General features: G+C 46.6%; 1 protein-coding gene across 1 annotated transcript in view; it reads left to right on the forward strand.

Moving 5' to 3' along the window:
* Rap1gap2 (RAP1 GTPase activating protein 2) overlaps positions 1-27,335 on the forward strand; it is a 217,190-nt gene that overhangs the window by 94,955 nt on the left and 94,900 nt on the right. Inside the window, exon 4 of the mRNA XM_076871716.1 lies at positions 25,875-25,959. Within this exon, the coding sequence (XP_076727831.1) occupies positions 25,875-25,959 (85 nt within the window). The remainder of the gene's footprint in view (positions 1-25,874; positions 25,960-27,335) is intronic.

Genomic DNA, 27,335 nt, shown 5'->3' on the forward strand with positions numbered 1-27,335 from the left:
TTTTATCAGGTTTGTTTTAATTGCAGTTATATTAAACAGAAGTATGAGGTCAGATGGTCTTTTTGACCCTCAAATCAGTTCTGTTTCTGATTGGCAATTTAGCTGAATTAGTCGGGAAGCTTTTGGTTATAAGTGACAGATCCCAGTTCAAATTAATGTAAAGAAAAAAAGTTTTTTTTTTTTTTTTTAAACTAGGGATTGAACCCAGGGTGCTTAGCTACTAAATCACATCCCAAGCCCTTTTTAATATTTTATTTAAAGACAGGGTCTTGCTGAGTTGCTTGAGACCTCACTAAATTGTTGCGACAGCTTTGAACTCACAATCTTCCTGTCTCAGCCTTCAGAGCTGCTGGGATTATAGGCATGTGCCACCATGTTCACCTTTTTTAAATTTTTTATTTTTTTAAAGTAACTGCAAAGTTCAAGGGGGACAGATTCAGGCCTGCCTGGATCTAGCTTTTGAATGGTGTCCTTTGACACTGGATTCTCTCTTCTCCTCTCTAGGCTGTACTTTTGTTTGGATTGGCTTCCTCCTCAGATAGGTTATCCACAAAGATGGGCAATGGCAGTTCCAGACTTACATTCTACATTTAGAGTCACCAACAGGAAGAGCCTAGGTGTTTCTCAGTAAGTTCAGCAGAAGTCCCAGGAATGGCTTATGTTGAACATAGTGGGCATATACCCATCCCTGAGTTTTGGCCAGAGAAATGGGTTTACCCATTAACCACATCTGGGTTTTGTGCTCATTCCTGATTCAAGGGATAGAGTTGCTTGGCTGAGGGCATAGGAGTTCCAGGTCACCTAAGGAAATTTGGTGTGTTGCTTTCAGAAGGGCCAGAGATAGAAGCTGGGCAGAAAAAAATCCAACAGTGCCTCATCTGTACTGGCCCTGGCAATTTAGCTGGTTCTGGATTTAAACTCAGCATTGCTATTTGGCTGGTGGCTGAGCTGCTGGTCTTCTCCAGATGCCTTCTCTGCCTCTGCTGAGTGAGGCATTCCTTCTTCAGTAGGCTGAAGCCTTCAGCAGTAAGCACACTCGTTGGTCTGGTTTTCCCCTGAGTCCTTGAATGTTAAGGTTGTCAGACATGTGACAGTGCTGAACCTCATCTCAGAGGACAGTCTGACCTTGGTCGGGGTTGGCTTCAGTTCTGGGGTTGATTAATGCTTCCCCACCCTCTTTTGCTGATGCATTGTGGACATCCAATTGTCCTTCAACCTAGAAAATCTAGATCTTTTGAATACAGGTTGCCATTCCCTCCAGCCACCTGGTCAATGGGCATCTTGATCCCAAGATCCTGGCTGGATGAGGTTGTCTCTCGTGTGATCCATCCCCCTCCTGGAGGGCCGGGCCCAGCAGAAGCCTCAGAGGTCTGAGAGATAGAGACTCCTAAATTGCAAAAATAAAACTGCAGAAGGACAGAGGAGCAGCCTGAAGTCTCAAGGAAAAACACAAAATAATCCAGGATGTATATGGTGCTCATCTGTGGTTCTCAGTTTCCCTTTCTGTGATATGGGGTTAGGACGAATGAATGTTTTTCACTTATTCTTTCATGGAATTATTCATGTCAATAAAAGCTTATTCAGCAATTCTACTCCTAGGTATGTACCCAAAAGAATCAAAAACAGGAACTCAAAGAATACACGTACACCAATGATCATAGCCTAAAGTGGAAGCAACCCGAGTGTTCTTCAGCAAAGAATGAATAAGCAAAATATGGTTGATCCATAAAGTGGAAAATTTTTCAGCCATAAATTAGAATAAAATTCTGTGACAACACGTATGAAACTCTGGGGCTTTATGCTAAGTGAAATAAGCCCAAAGAACTTAGTTCCACCTTGTCTTACGCTGGTCTAAAAAAGTGCCATGGACTGGGTGACTAAAGCAACAGATATTTATTGGTTTATTATTTTGTGGTGATGGGGATTGAACCCAGGACCTCATGCATGCAAGGCCAGCACTCTACCAATTGAGCTATATCTCCAGCCCACAAACATTTATTTCTTACCATTTGGAGGCTGGAAAGTCCAGGATCAAGGGTCTGGCAGATGTGGTGTCTGGTGGTGGCCTGCTTCTCGGTTCTTCTTCCTGTGTCCTCACATTGCAGAAGTGGTGAGGTGACTCTGTGAAGCCTCTTTTATGAGGGAATTGATCCCTAACCACCTCCCAGGGACCCCTTCTCCTACTAACTGTCACATCAGGGACAGGATTTCAATGTATGAATTTGGGCAAGGTATATAACCATTCAGTCTATAACACACTTATGTGAGGTACCTACAACAGGCAAATTCATAGGGACAAAGTAGAATGGAGGGTACCAGGGCTAGAGGGAAGGAGAATAATAATCACAATTATTATTATTCCAGCACTGGGGATTGAACCCAGGGGTGCATTACTACTGAGCTACATACATCCCCAACCCTTTTTATCTTTTGTTTTGAGACAGGATCTTGCTAAGTTTCCCAGGATGGACTTGAACTTGCGATCCTCCTGTCTCAGCCTCTTGAGTAGCTGGGATTGCAGGTTTGCACTTCTGCATCTGGTGGGAGGGAAAATGATTGCTTAATACATAGAGACTTTCTGTTTTGGGTGATGGAAAAGTTCTGGAAGATGGTTGTACCACTGTGACTGCCACTGAATCGCACACTTAAAAATGGTTAAAACAGTAAAACCAAAACCTAAAAACCCAAACAACTTTATTCAGAACCTTAATAATGTAAAGCCGAAAGAGAGCATGCCTTTGTGATTGAGGATGGGGTGGGCATGAGGGAGTGGCTTAGCCTTGCCTTAGGAACATTGTGCCAGGAGTCAGAGTGCCTTGGGGACCCCAGGGAAGCCACAGTTCTTCCTTGCCTAATAATAGAGAACAGATAGACAAGAATGGTGGGAACATGAGGTTAAGGGAATGATTCTATAAAATGGGCCCACTGTGCTGACCTCCGGGGCCACATGCTTTCTTTATCAAGAATCAATTTACCCGCAGCCCTACCTGGACAGGACATGCCACATTCTTCAGCAAACTACCTGTTATCTGCAGGAGAAATGTGGGCCCAAAATAATGTTGATAAGAGCACCCCAAGTTATCCTGAAGGTGGAAGACTTTTGTGACCCTTTTCATAGACCAGATACCGAAACTCAGAGAGATAAGTAAGAATAATTCCTTCTAACCTAAGAATTTGTGATTAAAATACATTTGGAACTGATTAGCGTGGGTCAAAGTGACCTAGAGTTGTCTTGGCACTGGGCACTTGAAAGTCATATGTCATCTTACTGTCAGTCAAAAATCAAGAGGTGGATCTGGGAAAGACTCTGGAAACTTCTCTGGGATCCCCAATAAAACTGAAGTTCAGGAGAGGTATGCTCTTTGAGAGGACCCACCCTCTGCCTTGAAAGTGTCCCTTTTTCCTTTAATAAACTCATGCCTGGTACTCTGAGTAACATGTCTGAAATCTTTCTGACTTGCTCACAAGAATTGGGATTTTGAAGGGGGGAGTTGCACTGCCTTAGTTTCCTGGAAGGCCCCAGTGCCTTACATTTAGTGTTTCAGTCCAATTATCATCGGTTATTAGTTATATTTTATTATCTCAGTTCTTTCCTGGTTGCTTTATTTGTTCAGCTTTTTTTTGAATCTCTTATTCTCCACCTGTTTCTGGTGACTAGAGGGAAAACTCTTGAGATAATTGATCTCTTTTGGCTAGGGCATACTCTAGTATAAAGTTTTCTTGATTGGAACTTGGATGTCGCAGCCCTTAAGGACCAACAGAATATCTTGGGACCTCACTTGAGGCTCCTAATTCATGCCTAAGGTAAAGGCGTACCTTCCATCTCTTTGGGCCAGGATGCCATATTTAACGCCCTTTGCCTCTCATACTGAAGATGCCAGCTTTCCTTCCTTCTTAACTTTCTGCCAGATATCTCTTGAGGCTTGCATCTGGAATGTAAGATGCAAGGCAATTGTCCAAAACTGGTTTAACATCAGAGGAGAAATGCTACTTTTAAATCCAAGTCGCTGTGGGACATAAATGGCTGTTTTATCTGTTCTTGGACTCTCGGATTCTGCCCTCTCAGTAAGTTCCTCCCTAAATGCTAGAGAATAGGAGAGACAGACAGAGGGGACCTGGGAAGCCTGACTAGGCCAGATCCTGGACCTTTTGAGGACACTTAAGAAGTTTACATTCTGTTTTGGGAATAATGCAGGCAGGCTTTACCCCAAATCACGAAGACACGGCTTCAGGATAGGACAGGCCTGGGAATGTCAGGGGGTGCTCTACTTCCTGTGGGGTTTCCTCTTTTCTCCAGTGGGCACAGGGAAGTGAAAATGGAAAGATCCAATATGTACACGTCTTCTTTACATTGAGAACTTGTTGCTGAGGACCTCATGAGCTCCCACATTCTTTAAATATCTGGACTGACTAATCTGATTCAAAAATGCACTCTGGTCTGACATAGATGTTCCGTGTTCTCCTTACTAGAGGAATTACAGCTGTGTCATTTTCGTTTTTTTTTTTTTTTCCAGAACTTCTTTTTTTCTTTTCTCTTTTGAGCTCATGGTTTGCCTAGTGAATTCACCTTTGATCCTGTGCAACTAAATGGATATATTTTGTTCTGATTCGTCTTGTTTTGTGTAACTGGAAGTTTTTTAGCCCTCTATTTGTTTTTTTCCTGCTTTTTTTCCCCCAGAGGTCCATTATTCCAGGAAAATCTCCAAAATCTTTGTTTCCTATCAGTTTTTAATGTATATTTGTGTACACCTGTGTATTTTATATCATGTCAACATTTGTTTTTGTCTATAGATCATGGGCCAAGTAGGAACTGGATAGTGAGATGGAATCAGATAATGGGGATAATTGCCCAACATTGGACTATACTTAATGTCACTGAATTGTACACTTTAAAATGGTTAAGATGGCAAATTTTGGGGCTGGGTTTGGGGCTCAGCGGTAGCACACTTGCCTGGCTTGTGTGAGTCACTGGGTTTGATTCTCACTACCACATACAAATAAATAAAGGTCTATAAACAACTAAAAAGATATTTAAAAAAAGATGGCAAATTTTGTTATGTGGGTTTCCTCATATTTTTTTAAAAAGTGAAAAACACCCTATAGACCAACACATGATAAGGATGGGGGAGGGAAGAATAGAATTTCATTGAATTAGACAAAGGGGGTATGAAGGAAGGGAAAGGAGAATGGGAATAGGAAAGACAGTAGAATGCATTGGATATGACCTTCCTGTGTTCATATATGAATACACAATCAGTAAAATTCCACTTTATATACAACTCTAAGAATGGAATCTTGGGGCTGAGGTTGTGGCTCAGTGGTAGAGCACTTGCCTAGCATGTGTGAGGCACTGGGTTCGAGTCTCAGCACCACATTAAAAAATAAATAAATAAAGAGATTGTGTCCTTCTACAACTGAAAAAAGTATGTGATCCTAATTAGAATTAAGTTATACTCCATGTATGTGTAATATGTCAAAATACACTCTACTGTCATGAATATCTAAAAATAAAAAAATTTAAAAAAGCCCACAGACCAGAGGAAAAAAAGAAGTTGAAAAAAACAGGGCTGGGGATGTGGCTCAAGCGGTAGCGCGCTCGCCTGGCATGCGTGCGGCCCGGGTTCGATCCTCAGCACCACGTACAGACAAAGATGTTGTGTCTGCCGAAAACTAAAAAATAAATATTAAAAAAAAGAAAAAAGAAAAAAACAGTGGGTGTGTGAGCCCTGGGAATCAGGTAGCCTGGGTTCAAATTCTGGTTTTCTAGCTTATGGATAAGTTAGCTCATTTTTCAGAGAATCAGTATACTTGTTTGCCCAGTGTAGATCATAAAAGAATATGGATTCTGAGGATGAAATGAGAGGGAAAGCCTTGTCCCCAGGGCTTATCATAAGGATCAGAAGGTAAAAATGGGCAAGAAACAAGCCTGAATGAATACCAGTGGGGTTCAGAACAAGAGCTGAGTTCCCGGGGAGGCCAGTCCTCCCTGGAGTTGGAAAATGGTTATGAGTGAAATGGTGATAATGGCCACTCTGGCCAGCTCCCTCTCCTCTGGCTAATTGGACATTTGCACTTAAACAAGATACTCTTGAAGACCAAAACCATTCATGACTCAAAGCAGGGAATGTTGGAATTTTAGAAAAAATTCATAACTATGTTGGGATAGCTGGACGTAGGAGGGTAAAGCTCCTATATCCTCCACTGGTCCAGAGATGTACTTTGTGTAGGAAGAGGTTAGATGTTTCCTGCCTTTAATTGGGAGAGGTAACCTGGGAGGAAGAGCAGGTTGGCGGAAATGATGAGGTCATTTCTGCACACTTTTCAGAAATGCTTTGTTCCCATTAGCAGTGTTTGTGATACTCCAAGGGGAAGGTGTCCAGGTGGCAGTGACATTCCACCCAAAACTCAGTGGAGAGGCCTGGACTGGAGGTGAAAAGGGGGAGTTGTTCTAGGATGGGAGGGGGAGTGTAGGGGGACAGGGGAGTGGAGAGGGTGCTCCCTTTTACCCGCTTTCTCTCTGTAAGTCCTGTCACTAGCATGAACGATCCATTGCTAAAGCTTGGTTAGGAAACTCCATTGGCTCATTAAGCACTAGGCTTGCTCCTGCCACTTCAACAGCTTAACTAAGCAAATGAGCAGGAGTCTTTCCCTGCAGCAGTTCCTTGAGGGGAGCCGGACAACTCTGGGTTCCTTAGGAGGAGGTGGAGCACTCTTACGTATTGGCACAACTGTCTTTGCAGACCTGTGCTGGAGGATTTGGGTGTTCCTGCCACCCAGGGGCCCCACTGGGGATTCAGGCAAACCTGGGTGCAGATCCCACTTAGCCACCTGGTAGTTGGGTAACCTGGGGCAAGAAACTTCATTTCTCTGGGCTTCTATCTTCCTGTGTGTTTGGTGGAGTAATGATAGTGCCCTCTTCATGCAGTGGTTGTGAGGGTCATGAAGATGGTGTGTCTAACACCTTGAGCACAAGGGCTGGTGCTGGTTGGTGCTCAGCCTCCCTGCAGAGTGTGGCACAGTCCCATGGGCACTGGCTTGCTTACTCCTTCCCTTCCCTGCCTGTTCTATGTATCCGGCTTGGCCCCACTTCCAAACCCTTCTTACACTGAAGGTCCCTACTTGCTCCTTGGTCCCCCTCCTTGGCTCGAACCCTCTTCCTCTTCCAGTGCCTATTCATTCAAACTTATTTCTTGCTCATTCATTTTCTCCTCTCCTGAGCCGGATGGTAAGCCTGGGGACAGTATCATCATGTTTGTCCACATCCCTCCTGAGACTTTGAGGTCCTTGAGGCTGGGTCAGTGCTGAAGATCCAGGCAGGCCTGCTGCTTGCCTTTTTGGAGCTCACGGTATGATGGGGAAGACAGGCGTGCAATATAGTCATTCCCTGTAACAGGGTGCCATGGTGGCAGACAGCACCAGGCTCCTAGTCCAGAATGGACTCAGCACATGACATTTTGAGCAAGGATGTTTAGACAGACTGGGGGTGAGTAGGATACAAGTGGACAAAGTCTGGAGTGTGGTGGCTGTGTGGACAAGGAGAGGCATGAGCTAAGGCCCTGATGTGAATGCAAGAGCGGCTTATGGGAGGAATGGATACACCATGCAGACTGGTTGTGGCAGGAGAGGAGAGGAAGCAGGAGGGGTGGGAGAGGAGGCTGGAAGGGGCCACTGAGGACATGTCAAAGAGATGAGTCCGATCATAAGCCTGGTAGGAGCCATTGAAAGGATAATGGCATGATCCACTTTACAATTATTTTGCATCTTCGGTCTCTCTCTTTTTAAAATTTTGGTAAAACATAACATACAACTTCCCATTTTAAATGTACAATTCAGTAGTGGGGCCCGTTCTGAGTCTCCTAACAGTGACATTCATGATGTCACATGATCCACCCACCACCCACCCATCTCAGAATTTTTTCATTATCCAAACAGGGATGCTATACCTATTAGCAGGCATTCCCCCTACCCACAGGCCATCACCCATCTATTTTCTGTCTCTATGGATTTGCCTTTTCTGGGTATTTCATACTAAATGGAATCATACAACATACGATCTTTTGTGTCTGACTTTCTTCCCTTAGCATGATATTTTCAAGGTTCATTCATGTTGTAGTGTGTATCAGCACTTTGTGCCTTTTTAAGGCTGAATGCTATTCAATTGTGTGGTTACACCACATTTTGTTTGTACATTCACCCATCAGTGGACATTTGGGTTGTTTCCACCTTTTGGCTACTGTGAAGAGTGTTGCTGTGAACATTCATGTACACATGTTTGTTTGAACACCTGTTCTCAATTCTTTTGGAGTGGAGTTGCTGGCTCACGTGGTAACTAGGTTCAACTTTTTGAGGAGCTGCCCAACTGTTTTCCAGAGAGATGGCACCATTTTACATTCCCACAACCATGTGTGAGTGTTCCAGTTTCTCCATATCCTTGCCAACACTTGTTATTTTCTGTTTTTGTTTTCAATTATGATCATCCCAGTGGGTGTGATCAGCTTTTCATTTTAGAATGGTCACCGTGTCTCCTTCCTTGGAGAATGGATTGAGGGGTGTGCAAGGGATGGAGATGGGTTAGGATGCAGATTCCATTGTCCAAGTGAGTGACGAGTGGCATTGGGGTTGCAGCAGTGGGAGGAGACTAGGGAGGTGGTGAGGGCTTAGTGATGACCTGGAGGCCTTGGATGAGGGAAGTGGGTGCTCTAACATGACTTATCAGGTCATGTCCCCAGAGGTTAGCACTGTGAGTGGGCGTTTTATAAGTATTCACTGAGTGAATGCCAGACACTCAAGGGGAAGAAATGCGGGACTTCCTTGCTCTTTGGGCTCTTAATGAAGGTCCCTATCATGACTGTCCCTAATAGTGTCTTGAGAGGTGGGTAAAGGGAGGCCTCGGGCAGCTTGTCTTATGGGGATGACTTGGTCAGTGTATGTTAAAGTGGCTCGAACCCTCTTCCTCTATTGAGCTCATATGGATCAGGAGGTAAAAGTGGACAAGAAACAAGCTTGAATGAAGCAGCCTAGAAGGATCACCTCTATCCTCTTTTTTCTTTTGTGGTGCTGGGATGGAACCCAGGGCCTAATGCATTCTGGGCAGACACTCTACCAGAGAATTCCAGCCCCCAGCCCTTTTAATTTAGCTTATTTGTTTTTGCAGTACTTGGGATTGAGCCCAGGGCTTCACACATGCTAGGCAGGGTGTTACACATGCTAGCCAAGTGCTCTACCACCTAGCCACATCCTTAACTTTCTTTTTATTTTATTTTGAGATAGTGTCTCACTAAGTTGCTGAGGCTGGCCTAGAACTTGTGATCCTCCGGCCTCAGCCCCCTGAGTCACTGGGGTTACAGGTGTGGCCCTGGCCTGTTCTCTCTCTATTTCAAGATCTGTGGCCTGGGGAGGCCATGTGGGAGGGGTTGAGAGCTTGAGGGAATGGCCTTTTGGGTGGGGCTCTGATGGCCTTATTTGGGGAGGGGCACTCAAGGGCTGACCTGCCAGCTGTGAGGGAGTAGTGGGGCCTGTTCTGAGTCTCCTAACAGTGACATTCAAGCACTTCCTGTATGGACCCTGTGCACAGCCCCCTCAAGGGGGACACCCAGGGAACATTCAGGACTTTCCTCTGTTCTTGACATTTTCATCAGGGTTCTGGAAGGAGCCAGAGACCTGGCTCAGCCCCTTGTGTGGTTCTTAGTGCATTCCTCCCTCCGGCCTCTGTTCCCCCGTGTGCCGCCTGCCTGCTGGGCCTTCTCCAGCTGGGCAGCCTTTTAATTGATGCATTTTGGCCCTGATGGGGAGTGAAGTGTCTTCCATCTAAAAGCTTCCAAAATCTGCCTTTTCCTCCTTTTCCCACTCCATCCAGATTCTCTCTTTCTCCTCTCTCCCTTTCTGCCCTCTGCTCTGGTTTTCTTTGTTTTTTCCCCCCTCCCCTCTGTTCTGTAAATCTGCAAAACAAAAATATTTTTTAAAATCCCATGTATATAGCCCATCTGCAGTTCAGAGCAGGATAAAAATGTTGCTTCCTTTTGGAGCTGGCTTTTGAGCTTTGGGCATTAGTCAGCCCTGAAGCTGGCGGCTGTAGGAATTTTGGCATAGAATCCCAGTGTGGCTGCTGTGTGGCCTGGGGCCTCCCCAATGTGGCCTCTGAGTTTCTGACCCAGAAAGGTGGGTGGGTGGCCCTTTCTGTCTGGTTTCTGCTCACCCTCTTGTCCAGAGAGACACAGAAAAGACCAATAGGGGGCTGGGAGACTTCGGTCAACCTCTGGGCAACAGTAAGAACTGGAAGGGCCACTGTGGTCACCCCTTGGCCTGGGTGGACTATGAGCTCCTGTTGGACTCAATCTCTGCTACTCTCCTCCCTCCATTGCTTGACCAGTCAGGAATTGATTATTCAATTCTGTTAGAGGTGTGTGTGTGGGGTAGGGTTAGGAGAAGCACAGGATGGTGTCTAGTTTGAACCATTGCAACTGAGAACTCACGAGGTGTCTAGTTTGAACCATTGCAACTGAGAACCACCCTCACTTGGCATGACTCAATGAGACAGAGAACACTAAGTGTAATGAATTCCAGGGCTTGCTGTAGGGCTGAGAGAATGCAGAGGAGGGGGCCAGAGGGAGCCAGTAGTCCTTCCTTCCTTCCTTCCTTCCCTCCCTCCCTCCCTCCCTCTCTCCCTCTGTAAGCAGGATGGCTCAGTCACAGTTTTTGGAGTTAGAGTTCTTGAATATGAAGACTAGTTCCTCTGTGGACTAACCGTGCTTCCTTTAACCAATCATTGGACCTTTGTTGAGCCTCAGCTGACTCATGTTTATAGGAGAAGAAACTGTCAGTCCTGTCGTCACTGCATGCAAATTGTACCTTGGCCCTCCAAATCTGTGGGTACTGCATCCCTGGATTCGGCCAACCATGGATCAAAAATATTCAGAAAAAAATTGTTCTGATCAAGTACAGGTTTTTTTTCTTCTCATTAGTCCTTAAACAATTTAACAGCAACTATTTATGTAGCATTTACATTGTATATGTATATTGTATAAGTAAACTAGAGATGGTTTAAAGTATTTGGGAGGATGTATATAGGTTAATAGGCAAATAATATGCTTTTTAATGTTGAGGATTGAACTCTGGGCCTCAAACATGCTGAGCACACACTCTACCATTAAGCTTCACCCCCACCCCAAATTCTATATTTTTCTTTTTGGTCCTGGGGATTGAACCCAGGGTCTTGTGCATGCTAAACAAGCACTGTACTGTTGAGCTACAACCCTGCCTTGATTTGCCATTTTAGATAAGGGGCTTGAGTATCTGTAGATTTTGGTGAGAGGAGGGGGAGGAGCCCTGGTGCCAAGTCCCTACAGCCTACAGATACTCAGGGACAAGGGACAATTGCACAAATATAGTCTGTGTATGAACATTTTGAGGGCCCACAGGGTAGGGTGCTGCCTTGAATGATGTGTGCTGTACAGAGAAGGGTAAGACAGTCCATGCCCTCTGAGTAGTGCAAATAAGACACATTTCTGGAAGGATCTGGCTAAAAGGTTCTCATTATGCTTTCTCATGGGACACTGATCCAAACTCTTTTAAGTTTTTTTTTTTTTTTTTTTTTTTTTTAAGCAAATAGTCACCAAAAGTCCACAGGAGCCAGGTGATGTGCAGGGGGCTGGACCGGTGTGCTTGGAGCATGTTGGATAGAGGTCAACAAAGGTGAAGCCAGGTGCCCCACTGAGTCTTGAGGCTGTAGTGAGGTTCCTTTAGCAGGAAGAGGCTCTGTGTTCTCCCCCTTTGGCTGCTTCAGATCCATTTCTTGCACTAAGTTTCACGTCCATGGGCTTAAGTGGCCTTGGATGATTTTTTGGCTGTCCTAGGAGTGGCCTCTTTTTGTCAACATTGAGTCTTGCAAACTGGGGCAGGGAATGGATCTGGGAGGGGAAGGCAGTGGCCTGGGCCGAGGCTCTTAATTCTTAGTGGCTCCAGCTGCCTGCTGAGGTTGACTTTGGGGCCTCTAGGGAGAACAATGCTGTGTGCATGGACAGACCCATCCAGAGTTATTGACGTTGATGCATCATCTCGTTACTTAAATGGCCAGGGCAGCTGGAAACGATCGAGTGCGAAGCCCAAAACACCAGCCTCTTCCCATCCCTGATTCCCTGTGGCAGGTGCAGGGGCTGCTCCCCGGGGTCTAGTGCTGTGGTTTAATGTGCCACCCTAGAAGAGCTGAAGGCAGCTGTGGCAGGGCCCCTCCTCACACCCAGAGCACTTCATTTGATGCCTCTGGATTCTCTGACGATTTTTCCCCCAATGAGTATATATTAATATTTACAAGGAAGATTTAAAAATCAGAAAAAGAATGGTAGCCTCTTACTTGATGGTATCTTTTGAAACATTTTAAGAATGGGTTATTTGTATTTTTTTTATTTTAATACATTTTTATTTTTATTTTTTTGCATCTGAAATTTATTTTTTTTTATTATTGGTTGTTCAAAACATTACAAAGCTCTTGACATATCATATTTCATACATTTGATTCAAGCGGATTATGAACTCCCATTTTTACCCTATATACATATTGCAGATTCACATCGGTTACACATCCACTTTTTTACCTACTGCCATACTAGTGTATGTTGTATTCTGCTGCCTTTCCTGTCCTCTACTATCCCCCCTCCCCTCCCCTCCCCTCCCCTCCCCTCTCCTCCCCTCCCCTCCCATCTTCTCTCCCTTTTGGTAGGCATTTAGCAAATGAAAAAATATATTTTTTTTCTTAAAAAACAACAACAAAACAAAACAGTGTCCACCTTAGGTGCTTTCCCAAGCCGTGTTGCTTTTGGACCTCAGGTTTGTCCAGGAAGATGCTCCTGAGGTCCTTGAACTACCCTTTTTGCCACAGAGAGGTTAGTGAATGACCCCGGTGCCTCAGCAGACCACATCAGAGGAGAGCTCTGCAGAACTCACTCTCCAGGGCCCCTTAGAATGCCAGCTCTGACGCTTACTTGCTGTGGAAACATTCACAAGTCTGAATCTCTGTACTTCAGTTTCTTCATCTATAAAATCGGAGAATAATTCTTTCTTTTTTTCTTTTTCATTTTTTTTGCACTGGGGATTGGACTCAGAGGCATTTTACCACTGAAATATATCCCAGACTGTTTTATTTTTTATTTTGAGACAGGCTTTTGCTAAGTTGTCCAGGTTTGCCTCAAACTTATGATCCTCTTACTTCAATCTCCTGAGTTGCTGGGATTACAGGCATGAGCCCCTGAGCCTGTAATGGGAGAAAATGGGAGAATAATTCTGTATTTACTGCATAGGGTTGCTGACAAGATTAAGTGAAATAAATTTGAGTTTAGTGTAGTACTAAATAAATATTAACTAGATGATGATGATGATGATGATGAATTATCCAGAGGAGAAATCAAAGGTGAGAAATCATGTGACTTCAGTAACATCAAACTGGTGGGGACATGGGTCAGTTTTGTCTCCCTCTTGATCAGAGAGTTGAGGTCAGCCAAAGAAGCAACAGTAAACAGACCGATTGCAGTGGAGGTAGTATCTCAGTTTAGCCCTCTATCTCTTATAATCTGTAAATTTCCATTTGATTTTTCATTTTCCAGTTCATTCAGTGCTAGGCACTGTGCTGGGCCAGCCAGTGGTCAGGGTGCACATGAGAGGCCTGCCAAAGAGTGAGGCAGGAGCCTCTGCTCTCAGTGGGTCAGAGGTCAGCCTGGCTGGGCCATTAAGTTTCTGCTCATCAGCTGGAGATCTTGCTTAGCCAGTGATCCTTCAGCCTGCCAAGCCCCTCTTCTGAACCGTGCAGCCATGTGGTAGCACAGTGTCAAGCCCAGCTTCCAGTGTGGTCCTGGAGGCTCTCACAGTTATGGTATCCTTCCTTTCTTGAAGTCCTCAAGAAAGAGGCCAACATTGGGAGGAAACAGAGTTTTGGCATCACTAGATTTGGACTCATTTTGTATGTCAGCTTAGAGTGTCACTGAGATGGGATGGCAGGCCTGGTCCCTGTGGACCCAGTCAGCTGTGCTTGGCCACAGTTGGAACCCCTTGTCCTTAACATTTACCTTCCAATATAAAGCATGGTCCCAGGCAAGAAAGGGCAAGAATGAGGATGGGGCACATGCCCTATCTCAGTACTGGAAAAACAGTTCCAAGTGTTTGTCTTCTTTTTTTTTTCTTCTGCAGTGTTGGAGATTAAACCTAGGGCTTTGCTCACGTTAGGCAAGCACTCTACTCCTGAGCTACATGCCCAGTGTTTGTCTTTCATAGAGAGGGAATAACATGATTAATGGACTAGACCAGACACATTCACCTTGAAATGCTTTGGTCTCTTCTACTGAGGATGTTATTTAGTTTGAACCAATAACAAAGCCCCCTCATCTGAGTTCTAACTTATTCAGAAGAGTCAAGAGTTGAGAGACAGAGAGTGGAGTGGAGTGATGGCTTAGCTAGGAGAGCCAGTCGGCCCAGTGATAGAGTGACTCCCAGTACTAACGGACTGGCGAGTGATTTCTAAGCATGGATGGTTGAACATACCCCTGTGCTGGGCTCTTTGCAGGGTGGCTCCTTTCTCCTTGGGTTTAACCAGGAATTCAGCCAAGACATGGACCCCCTTAGTATGCACTATAGCCTCCTAGTGGCACCATTTTTTGGTTCAATTCAGTAGTCAATGTTTCTTATTGTGACTGTGTAAATATTTTTTATTATAGAGTCATGGAGCATGCTATAATTATGTTTACTTTTCTTTTTTTTGGAGTTAATGATTAACTGGTGTTTCCAAAATAACATAGTTTCCTATGTACATGTCTTTTTTCTTTTTTTATTATTTAAATGTATCCTTCCATAATTCCTTTAATAGTTTTCCCTGACCCCAAAGCTGGCATCTGCTCGCCACGGTGGCACATGTCTGTAATCCCAGCAATTTGGGAGGTTGAGGGAGGAGGATCAAAAGTTCCTGGCCAGCATGGGCAACTTAGCAAGACTGTCTCAAAAAACAGAGGTGGGTCTGGGAATGTAGCTCAGTGATAGAAGGCCCCTGGATTCAATCGCTAGTAATGAAACAAAGCCAAACAAAAAAGCAAAGCATGTACCTGTTAGAAATCTTGTCCATTCCATTCTTTCCAGCAGGAGACCTCACTACCAGAACTTTCTGTATTCTAATGAATGGTTACTTTTATTAACAGTTGCTTCCCACTAAAGGGTACAAGAGGGTAAAGTGTTTGAGTTCTTGAATATTTCAGAATATCTTTATTCTACTTTCACACTTGGTTGATAGTTTGCTTGGGTATAAAATTTTAGGTTTAAATAATTTTGAAGGTTATTACATTATTGCATACTAGATCCTAGAGTTGCTGTTGGAAAGTCTAGTGATGTGTACCTTTCCATTCCTATGTATATGGTGTGTAATTTGTACTTGTTCTTTGGAGTTGCTGAAGAGTTTTCATTTACCCACATGTTCTGAAATTCCATGACAATGTTTCGGGTGGATCTTATGTCATTTATTGTGCTGAGTACTTGGTGATTTGAGAGACTCAAGACCTTCAGTTTTGGAAAATGTTTTTGTACTGTTTCTCTGATAATTTGCTTTTGTTATAGTGAAATTTTATGCCAAAATTCCATGGGTTAGGAATTCAGCAAGGGCACACTGAAGATGGATGCTTTCACAATGTCTGGGACCTCATCTCGTGTGGCTCAGATGGTTAGAGATGGCTGAGATGCTCTACTGGGGCCATATGTCGGTGGCCTGGGATCTGGCTTGATTCCCAGGTTCTCTTTGTGGCATCTGTTGGGCCTGAAATGGCCAAGATGCTTTCCTCATGTGCAGGAACTGGGATGTCTGGAACATCTGGGAGTTGGCTGAGCATCTCTCTCTATGCAGCTTCTCCATGTGACACGGTAATCTCAGATTTTTTTTATATGCTGGCTTGTTTCCCCTAGAGCAAATGTTCCTAGAGATCAAGTGGAAGTTGCAAAAGTTCTTATGACTCAGCCATGGAAGTTAAGTAATACTATTTCCATCCCCTTCTGTTGATCAAAACTGAAGTCGCAGAGCTAGCCCAGATTCAGGGGAAGGGGACCACACAGGACATCAATATCAAGACACATGGCTCATCAGAAGGCCAACTTTGGATACTAGCTACTACAGCTTCCCTCCCTTTTCTCTATTACCTCTTTCTGGAACTTTCATTGGTCAGATATTGGATCCTCTGATATTTTTATTTTCCAAATTTCTTTTATTTATTTTGTGCAGTCTTGGAGATTGAATCCAGCCTCTGCCACTGAGCTATATCCTCAGCCCCCAATTTCTGTCTTTTATTGGTAGACTTCCTCAACTAAGTCTTCCAGTCATATTTTCAATTCCTAACATCTCTTTCTTGTATCCTGACCATTCTGTTTTTTTAAAAAATTTATTTATATGCAGTGCTGAGAATCGAATCCAGTACTTCACACGTGCTAGGCAAACCCTCTACCACTGAGCCACAACCTCAACCCACCATTCTGTTTTTATAACATTCTTTCCTTGTGTCATGGATGTAAAATCTTGTTTCATCTCTCTGATGATATTAGTTTATGCTGTGTTTTGAAGTTTCCATGGATTCCTTGCATTGGCTGTTTCCTTCAGGGTCCTCTTGTTTATTTTGGTGTCTCTTCTTCACGTTGGAGCCTTGGTTGTCAAATGTCTGCACCTTGGTTTTTCTCTCTGTACCCAAGAACGAGACTCTAGGAAGTGGATTGCAAGCTCTGTGTGGGTGGGCTGACTTGCTGCCTGTGGGCTTCCATGCAGGGGTGATGGGGCAGTGGTCAGTGGTTGGTAGAAGCCTCTCTTTCCATTGGAGGAACCTAGCTTGTTCTATTTATCATGGTGGCGGGGAGCATCATTTGACTGCTAGGGAAGTAATATGGGAGTCCAAAGGCTTAGTATCTCAAGTGTCTATCAATTCCTCTCCACCAAGCTTTTGGTGCTGCATGTCAGATGTGGGACCTTGAGGCTTCCTGGGGTTCTCCAGGGTGAAGCCTCCTCTTTTCAACTATATTCTCCTGTGTGGACACCACTCTGCCAGGGCAGTTACCATGTGCTATCCTTTGTCCATCCTCCAAGTACCTATAATCTCCTGTGGGCTGTTTTTCTCTTCTATTATGTTTGTCAGTTCACACTTTTCCAGCTACTGTTATTTTAAGGGAAATATTTATTTATATTTGTTTATATCAGAAGAAGTGAAATAAATTCATGTGGTCAGTCTGACGTTCGTTGTAGGAAATCTCGACAACCTTAAGAATATCTCTATTTCCTTTTTCTTTTCTTTTCTCATACGGGATCAGCCCAGGGCCTTACACATGCTAGGCAAGCACTGTGCCACCGAGCAGCTTTCCCCAACCCAACTATCTTTATTTCCTAAAAGAATTTGAAAGGACATACTTATCACTACTTACAAATGATGTTTTATTGTGATAAATGTCATACGCCCAAACTGAGTGAATCATAAAATGAGCACGCACGCCCTCCATATCCAGGTTAAGAAAGGCTCACAGGCTGGGAAAGTGCCAGTATGCTGTATCTTTGTGACTCTGGGCTTTTGAGTTGGATTCTTATGCTGTCTGTGACCTTGGGAGCTGGCTGCCTTTGCTGTGACCATGATGTAGCTCCCTCAACCGAGGCCAGGTAGCGCCAAGCAGAATCGCTGAGCACGTGAGCAAAGCTGCTCAGTTGGCAGTTTCCAGATGATGCAGTGCACCGTGAAGGCTGGAGGGCACAGACACGGCAGCTTAAGGGATTCTTTAGCACTTAGTAATGAAGCCTCTTGTACAGCAGGGGACTTGCCCACCACCCCTCCTGGGCACTGACCCTTCTGTCCTTTATCTTTTGGCTTTTTTAACCCTACAAGTTTTTCTAGGGGCCTCCTCTCCTCTCCTGGCCTTCAGGTGTCCTGCTCAGTAAAGTGGAGTGATGTGGAAGCCCCTCTTGAGCTGATACCTTTCTCTTTCTCAGAGGCATTGCAGCATGGTGGTTAAGGTCATGTACTCTGGAGTCAGACTGCCTGGATGCAAGTCTTCTCTGCTACTTTCCAGAGACATGTTCTTGTGCAAGTTACTTAACCTCTTGCTTCAGCAACCGATGAGCCTCAGTTTCCTCATCTGTAATCAGGATCTATAATATTTCCTCTAAAGGATAGTGGTGTGTAGGAAATGAGATATATATGTGGATCTCTTTGAATAGTACCTAGGACATGAGAAGTCCTTGCAGACTGTTTGATGGCAGTGGCCTCACAAGAGCCTGCCATGTGCTAGGCGCGTGCTTCTTCTGTGTAAGTGATGCCACAGTGCCATTTGCTTTGTACACCTGTACCCTGTACCTCTCCCTTTGCTATTTTTCTCCCAGTAAATGCCTCTCCCTCTGGGCCTGGGAGCACCTGTTACCTCCTCTGGGTGCCTTAGCTGATCCCCCCAGGAGGTCTGGGCCTCTCTTCCCTCTGTCCTGTGGCACTTTACTCTATGTCTTTTAACACAATAACGTCTAGTCAGTGGGCCCTTCACGTGGGGTATGCGATGCTTTCAGGATGGTTTCTGCATTTCACTGCTCCTGCCTGGATCATATTCCCAGATGCTTGTCAGTAATACAGTCGTCACTACCCATGATGAGACACAGCCCACCTTGGGTCTCCCAAGAACTTGAACTTAGAGGACACAAGAGGGTTGCTGACCTGTGTCCTCTCACACCCTGCAGTGGCATGCAGGCTGCATAGAGCTGGCTTTCTGAAGATGATGGAAAGAGCAATGGAATGGGGTCAGAAATCTGGAGGGTAAGGTCTGCCTCTTGCATTTTCTGACTGTGACCTTGAGCCCACACTGAACCCCTGGAGTCACTACCTGCTCTTGTGTGAACACTAAAGCGTTAGTCAGCTCTAGTAGTTGCTTGTTCGGCAAAGACTTTTTTTTTTTTTTCTCCTCTAGAGAGGGATGGCTTGCCCACATGGGTAGGTTGGTCCACTGCCCAAGACATAATGTAGAACGAGGCCCAGCCATCACCGGTTCTCTGAGGCTGGTTGGGTCTGTTTTATCTGCTTCTCTTAGCTATTGCCCTTTCTCCTCCTACCTCTGGCCCAGTTAAGGGCTTCATGGTCATCCAGGGAAGGGCAGTGTCTCTGTACCCAAGGTACTCAAAGCCAGCGTGTTCTTTGATGCTACAGCCATAGAACCTCACCCAGGCCTCTACGAGGTCTCCACATGCAGCTGCATCTTGCTGCTCAGGGCCAGGCCAGCAGCAGAGTCCACACCTGATCCGCCTGGCACACCTCCTGGCTCCCCAGCCCAGGCTTCTGCTATCTGTCCACTCCTTATGGAGATCCATAGACCCCTTTAGCTCCCTCTCTCCTCTTCCTTCACACAAGGGCCCCAACACTCAGTAAGTGCTGTAATGTCCATAAAGGAGTCGTGCTTCCTGACAAGTTCTTCTGGAGCTGTGATCTCTCACTTCCAGCACACTTGGCCTGAGTGTGTAAACTAGTCTGTAAACTGCGCCTCCTTGGAGAGGAGGAGGGAGGCACAGATTTGGCAACCTCCATGGCTCTCCAGGCCTGTTTGTGTAATTAGGCTATTGGACGGCATCTCAGGGTTTCTCCCCGGGTCTGCTGATCTCTGTGCTCTGGGATTGAATTGGGGGTGGGGGTTGTCATTTGGGAAGTTTTGAATCACCAAAGGTCTCGCATTGTGCTTTGAATCTCTGGGGAGCTTTTACAGTCTGCACTGGGGTGGGAGGGAACACCCAGGTCAATCCTGCCAGGTGCCAACAGGTGAGCAACACCTGCTTTTTCCCAAGAAGCTCATCAAACAGGGCATTGGGACCCACTCCCTCCACCTGCCAGAGCCGGTCTCTTCTGAGTCCTGTCCACCTCCCCCCCACCATCATTACCACAACAGGAATGTCCCCACCATTCAGGGCCCTGGGGGCACCAAAAGGCAGCTGGAGAGGAAATTAAGCAGCAGGAATGACAGAGATGGAGCTCATTCAGCCATTTCTTATTCCTTTTTTCAAAATTGAGATATAATTCATATGTATAAAATTCATCCATTTAAAGTGTACCTAATTCAGTAGGTTTCAAGTTATTCACAGAGTTGTGCAACCATCACCACAGTCTGGTTCCAGAACATTTTTATCACCTCCGAGAAACTCTGTCTCCTCTAGGAGTTGCTCCCTAGGCCCTCCTCCCCCAAGCCCCTGGCAACCACAGATCTATTTTGTTTCTGGATTTGCCCAATCCAGACTTTTCATAGAAATGAGACCATACAGTGATGTGGCCCTTTGGGACCGGCTCCTTTCACTTACCATATATTTTCAAGATTCAGCCATAGTATAGCATATGTAAGCCCTTCATTCTTTTTATTTTATTTTTGGTATCAGAGATTGAACCCAAGAGTGCTTAACCACTGAACGACATCCCCAGCCCTTTTTATTTTTTATTTAGAGACAGGGTCTTGCTCAGTTGCTTAGGGCCTTGCTAAATGACTGAGGTTGGCCTCGAACTTGTTATCTTCCTGCTTTACCCTCCCGAGCTGCTGGGATTATAGGTGTGCGCTGCTGCACTTGATTTTCTTTATTCCTCTTAATTACTGGATAATATTTCATTGTGGGGATCGACTGTATTTTGCTTATTTATTCATTGGTTGATGGACATTCGGGTTGCTTCTGTGAATCCTATTTCTCCTTTTCACTTGGTTTTCCTGAGAAGCTCTTCCTAGTGTCCAGTTGCCCATATTCCTCTATTGGCTATCTGGGAGGCCAGGGATAAAGTAGCTGTGTGTGATGGTGTGGCTGGGGAGCTGTGTTGGTTAAAGATGCAGAAGAGGGATGTTTGTAAGTTTGTAGGAACCCCCTCCTGCAGGGAGGCCTCACACCTGGGCCCAGAGCTGTTAGGTGGGGATTTTTCCTGCTGTTGATTATTAACCAATAATTGTAATCCTGGGAGTAGATCCCTAGGGCTAGAACTGGAGCTTATTGAGATGCCAGGAATGTTTTTGTGAGACATTTAAACAGCCTTGGTTCTCTGTTTTCACTTGGAGACCAGATCCCCATTTTATGAAATACATAATCATCATTATCAACATCATCATCATTGTCTATATTTGTATGTAGGACTTTGTGTTTTATTTTATAGCCATTACTTTTAATTCCTCAGAACGTTATCACCTGCATCTTTGCAGGCGAAGGGACTTAGACAAAGAGAGATGAGGTAACTTAACCAAGGTCATACAGTAGACTCTCAGGGAAAGCCAGACTTGAATGTAGGAGTCTCTTGATTCCTAGTGTAGCATCTTGTAAGAGATGGTGAACTGTTGTAATGACCTCAGGCGTCTGGGGAAGAGCCACCTAGGGTGAGGTGAGGACCCTGGAAGTCTGGGTGTTGTCACAGGGACTCTCTCCAGAGGTTTGCCTGGCCCCATTTAGGTGAATCAGCTTCTTCTCCAGGTCCCTTGGTTCTTTTCTCGTGAGTGCATTTGACTAAAGGCCAGGGCCACTGCTGACCTCTCTGAGCCCTCCCATGTGCTCAGGATCTCTCATACTTTAGGGACGCATCATCGCCACCTGGCCCTGGGGTGGCAGAGATGCTGAGTGAGGAGCTCAGGGTCTCCAGGACCCCTGATCTACCCATTCAGCCACCTGCATAGCCCTCTCTTTCAGCTGAGTGTACAAATTTCCTCTTCCTCTGGCTTCCTGTCCTCTTTGGGTCCCTCTGGGTCCCTAGTTGGATCTGGGACCCTATGTCCTTAGAGCACGTGTGAGTTCTGTCTGGGTTGGTCACGGGCAGTTTTCAATCTCAGGGTCATGACACATGGCAGGATCACTGTGGCTTACAAGAAAGTTGTCCCCTCTGCTAATCATTTACCTTTTGCTCATCATAAAGGAGAGCAGATTCAAGGTTATACCTTGATATAATCACACCATTTCCCTTTCTTGTGTGTGATATGTTTGCCTGAGTGGGAGAGAAAGGGCTGCCCCTTCACTGAGCATGCAGCTCTTACTCTATCTTATCTTTGTACCAGCTGGTGGCTGGGTCTGGCCTGGCTGTCGTGGGAGCAGGGTGGCTCACATGCAAATGTCATTGTCATGAGGACTGGGGCAGGACAAGGTCGAGCAAAGCAGATCACAGCAGAGAGGTGGGGCAGAAGCATGGTTGTTTTAGTCAGCTTTTTTTGCCTCTGTGACGGGAAGACCTGACAAGAACAATTTTAGGGGAGGAAAAGTTTATTTCAGGGCTCACGGTTTCAGAGGTCTTAGTCCATAGATGGTTCCATTCCTCGGGGCTCGAGTTGAGGCAGGACATCAGGGCTGAAGAGTGTGGCGGAGGGAAGCAGCTCACCTGACCGTCAGTAAGCAGAGAGATACAAAATATATATCCCAAAGGTGCACCCCCAGTGCCCACCTCCTCCAGCCACGCCCTGCCCACCTTCAGTTGCCAGTCAGTTAATCCAGTCGGGGATTAATTCACTGATTGGATTAAAGTTATCATGGCCCAATCGTTTCACCTCTGAATGTTCTTACATTGTCTTATGCATGAGCTTTTGGGAGGCACCTCATATCTAAACCATAATAACAATGGATTTCACCTTCTTGTTTTTGTACCAGTCACGAGACCAAGGCTAGAACTAACTGGGGACATGGGCTGTGTATTGTTCCTGTTAAGGCTGTCATTACCATGCACTGCTGTGCTCCCTCTGATGACTCTAGGGCAGTGTCCTCCCTTGCTGCTTCTTCCTCTTTTTTTTTTTTTTAATGGTACTAGGGATTGAACCCAGGGGCACTTAGCCATTGAGCCACATCTCCAGCCCTTTTGAAACATTTTATTTAGAGAAAGGGTCTTACTAAGTTGCATAGGGCCTTGCTAAATTGCTGAGGCTAGCTTTGAACTCATGATCCTCCTGCGCCACTGGGATTACAGTGGGATGCCATTGTGCCTGGCTCCCCACTGCTGCTTCTAGCTTCTGGTGGTGACTGCCAGTCCTTGGCATTCCCAGCTTGTGGTTGCTTCACTCCAGTTTCTGCCTCCACTATCACATGGCGCTCTCCACATGTCCTTGCCTTTACTGGTTGCCTTCCCTTCTTATAGGGACATTGGTCATATTGAAGGCTTCCCCTGTGAACTCCTCTTGATTATATATGCAAAGATTTTATTTCCAAATAAGGCCCTAGTCATGGGTACTGCGGATGAGGATGTCACCACATCTTTTTGGGGAACAATTTCAACCCTTAACAGGCAGTTAACTCTAAAGTAGTGGGGAGGGCTGCAGCCAAGAGTGGGAATGGTGCAGTGTGGCCCACACCAGCCCACAGGTGCCCCTCAAAGCCATTCAGATATCAAGGCAAGATGGACTTTAATTTGTAGCCAAAAGCCTGTGCATACTCTGAGTTTTGATCTTTTTGAAGGCAGCAGCCATGCCTTCTGCCCACCCTGGTCTCCTTTCTGGGATCCTGGACACAGCCCTGGAGCTGGCAGGAAGTTGTTAGCCACAGGTGTTCATTCCTGCTCCCGGGTGTCACTTGGAAAATCCTTCTGGCAAAAACTGCTCTCTGTTCCCACTTGATATTCTTTACCACTCACTGGGAGATTGCTTCCAGGAGTTTTTCCAGCATTCAGGGGAAACAGGCTGATTCAGGGGAGAGGGCTCAGCCCAGGGAGGGGTGGTGTTGGGGGCCGTTTGCTTGGGACTCAGAGACCCTGGACAATAATCATATCGGTTCTGGATCTATGGATGTGGACATAGAATCCTTGGCTAGTGATGTTAACAACCTTCCAGCATTGCCCTTCTCTAGGGTTTGTGTTCCTGGAGAGCCTGGGCTGCTGTTGATCAAGGTGTTTACAAACTATCTCCAGGGGAGTGGGCCAGTGATCCTTCTAAGCTCAGAGCATCCTGCTGGGTGGGGATCTTTTTTTTTTTTTTTTTTTTTAAAGTATTAAAAAAAGTTTTTTTTTTTTTTTTTAAGTTGTAGATGGACACAACTAATTATGTTATTTATTTATTTTTTTTGTGGGGCTGAGGATCGAACCCAGTGCCTCACACGTGCTAGGCAAGTGCTCTACCACTGAGCCACAACCCCAGTGCTCAGTGGGGGTCTTGCCTGCCCTCCGCTCTTGCTTGGTTTTCCCTGCCAGCCTTCCAGCTCCAAGGGAGCTACCCTGTTATCACTTTAAGGGACTTGAGGATGGTGTTCCCTATCCTCAATCGTCCTTCCTCCCTTCCCCTCCCAGCTCCTGCTTCTCAGGGGCCAGGCCCATGGAGGAGGAGCAGTGGCTGCTTGGGAGTGGGCTGAGGAGAGTGGAGCTTGTGCTGGACCAGCTCTGTTGAGTCCTCAGGTAGGACCCATGGAGGTCATGTCTGAGGTCAAATATGGAAGGGGAGGCTGGTGGCTCTAGATGCAAGGTAGAAGGAGCCGGTGCATTTCTTTATCTGAATGTGAATGGGTGTGCATGTGTGTGTTCATGTCCTGAGTCTTGGCTCTGCTGGTTTCTTGAGCCAGTTACAGTTTGGATTAGGAGCGGGGAGAACCCCTTCTCCAACTCTCATAGGTCACATCACCAAGGTCCAGGAAGAAATTAAGACAAAGGCAGGTGGAGGAGCAGAAAGGGGGCATGGCCAAGGTTGAGGTTAATGGAGTCATGTGAATCCTGTGCCAAGCCAGATGTTCACCAGGGTCCTCTGGCCAGAGGACAGAGAAGGGTGGCTGGCTTCTGGGTGGGCAAGGGTTGTTGTGCCAGGGTAGCATGGTCCTGTAGCCCAGCCTGATGTCTCAGGAGGTGTTAGATTGGACCTGTCACATGGGCTAAGAGGTGTTGGTGACTGGGCCCCAGAGCCAGGCAGTGCTTTCCCCTAGAATGCTCAGGAATAGGGAATGTGTCCTTCTCTCATGAAGGCTTGGGTTGGAGCTGTCATCCCTGCTGGCTGGAAAGAGGTGCAGAAGCATTCTCCCCAGGTGGCTGTTGGAGGCCCATTGATCATTTTAGTGAGACATGTGTGTCGGGCTGATTCTCTTGGCTGCTTCTGGTAAAGCTGGGCGTTTTGATGGCTCTGTGGTCTTAGGCTCTCAGTACTGTTATGCTTTCCTTCCGTTCCCTTCTTGGGCTTTAGCCAGGGCATGTCCTGGACACTAGAGTCTCTCTTTCTCTCTCTCTGGGACGCCCCAGGTTCTGCCCAGCTGGCCCTGTTTCGTAATTCTCTCCGAAGCCTTTTCCCACCCCAGTCTGCCTGGTGATGGGACAGCAAACAAGCTCTCCCTGGTCACTGGCAAGGGCCAGATGGGAAGTGGGGAGTGTGTGAGAGCCGCGAACTTGTCGCAATCATGTTGCCATGGTGACACAACTCTGTTTAGCTGCCTCTCTCTGGTCCTAGCCCACGTGGACTAAAATAAGTTTAACCTGCAGCTCCCTGGCTTCCCAAGGTCAGCTCTCCTGCCTGGGCCTGTGTATGTGTGTGTGTGTGTGTGTATAGAGGGGCCCAAAGGAGAATGAATCCCACACATTGACCCTTGCCCCCATCCTCTTCCTCAGCCTAGTCTGTGTCTCTTAGACTGGTGGGTCTGAGACCTCACGTATATCAGAATCACCTGGAGAACTTATTGAAACACAGATTCTTGGGCCCCATCCCTGGAGGTTCTGGCCTGCACCTGAGGACTCACCTTTCTAAGAAGCTCCCAGGGGCTGCTGGTGGTCCAGGGATCCCCCAGGAACCACGTCTTTAGATGTTAGTACATCACAATAAAGGAAGACAGTCAACTCTGGTTTTCTGCATTGTCTATCAGGCTGCCTCCCAAGCCCAGCCACTCTTAGAGCAGAAAGGGAAGGCATGGGCAGGGCCTTGCTTACCACTTCTGTTTTTTTTTTTTGGTCTCTTCACAGGAAGCAGGAGCTAGCCAACAGCTCAGATGTGACCCTCCCAGACCGGCCACTGTCCCCTCCTCTCACTGCACCCCCCACCATGAAGGTAAGAAGCTCCTGGCTGGGAAGCAGTGAGGGAGGGAGTGTGGGGGAGAGTCTTGAGGCCTGGCTGTGGCTTTGGCTCCAGGCCAGCTGCCCTTGTCCCACTGGGGGCCATGGAGTGCCTGTTGCCTCTGGAACCAGCATCCAATTAAGCTTTCCAGAGCAGGAGGAAAGTGTGATGGAGACTCAGGGGTGTTTGTGTCAAGGGGCAGCGAGGAAATAGACTGGGACTGACATGGGTTTGGCAGGATGCTTGGTTATTAGCGAGAGGCCTTGTGGAGGGGTGGGGTTTGGGAACAAGGGGCCCAGGCTGGAGGAGGTAGAAGAGACAGAATGTAGTTGGGTGCCTTGAGGGGCAGCTGCCGGGGACTGTTTGGGGCTGCGAGTGGATGTTCCTGGGACTTGGGTGGCATCTGCATGCTGGCCTACCTGCCTCTCTCTGGTCTCCTTGGGATGGCCCTATTACCCCAATTCGTACGTGGGAGTTGCCCTGAAGGCTGGGAGGGGGGCAGTAGTGTATCAGCACTTTATTCAGAAGCCTCTTTCCAGGGAGATCACATCCCAGGACCCCAGGCCTAGGGCTATCCTCTTCCTGGACAGAGGAGCCTAACTTCCCTGCCACCCCCACACCCCCACAATCTTCTTCCCCTTTCACCTTTCACTACTCATGCTCCCACCTCCTGCAGGTTGGCTCCTTGGGCCTGCACTGGCCTTCAGGGGGGCTTGCTGCTCAGCCACTGCACCTGTCTGGGCTGCTGTACATCCTCTCCCCTCCCTCCTGCCTTCACACTTTTTTTGGGTGAGGGCTGGCTCTGAAAAAGTCACCTGCCTCCTGAGTCATCTGAAGGGACACCTAGGCCAGCCTGTATCCCTGTCCCAGGCCTCTGCTCGGAGGTGACTCACAGGGAAATAACTAGGCATCTTTTCCCTACTGATCTGTCTTGCTCCCCCTCTCCCCTGACTTAATCTTTTGTAGTGTGATACCCCCAAAGGAAGCAGATAAAAACTGTCCATCTTCCTGTTATCATCACATATCAGATACTCGCCTTGTACAGAGCTACTTGGTATACACTAAGGGGGAATATATGCAATGGCAGTAAAGCCTGCCCTGGTTGGGTTAGGTGTTCAGTGGGGGGTGGGAAGGGGATGGAACAGGACAGAGGGCTGATAGAAGACAGCTCTACTCCCCTCCTGGTGGAATACCAGGACCTACCAAAAGCCAGGTCGTCTCCACCAGCCTAGTTCTAGGGCTGGTATCTGACCCAGATGCTGGGGTGGTTTGCTTGCACCAGGTAAAGCCAAGGAACATGTCATTCTTCTGAGTTTCAGCCCCTTGGTCTGCAGAGCTGGGCGTGGGAAGCTTGTCTCTGCTTATGGATG

This window comes from Callospermophilus lateralis, chromosome 11, assembly GCF_048772815.1.
Source record: "Callospermophilus lateralis isolate mCalLat2 chromosome 11, mCalLat2.hap1, whole genome shotgun sequence".
Taxonomy (NCBI): Eukaryota; Metazoa; Chordata; class Mammalia; order Rodentia; family Sciuridae; genus Callospermophilus; species Callospermophilus lateralis.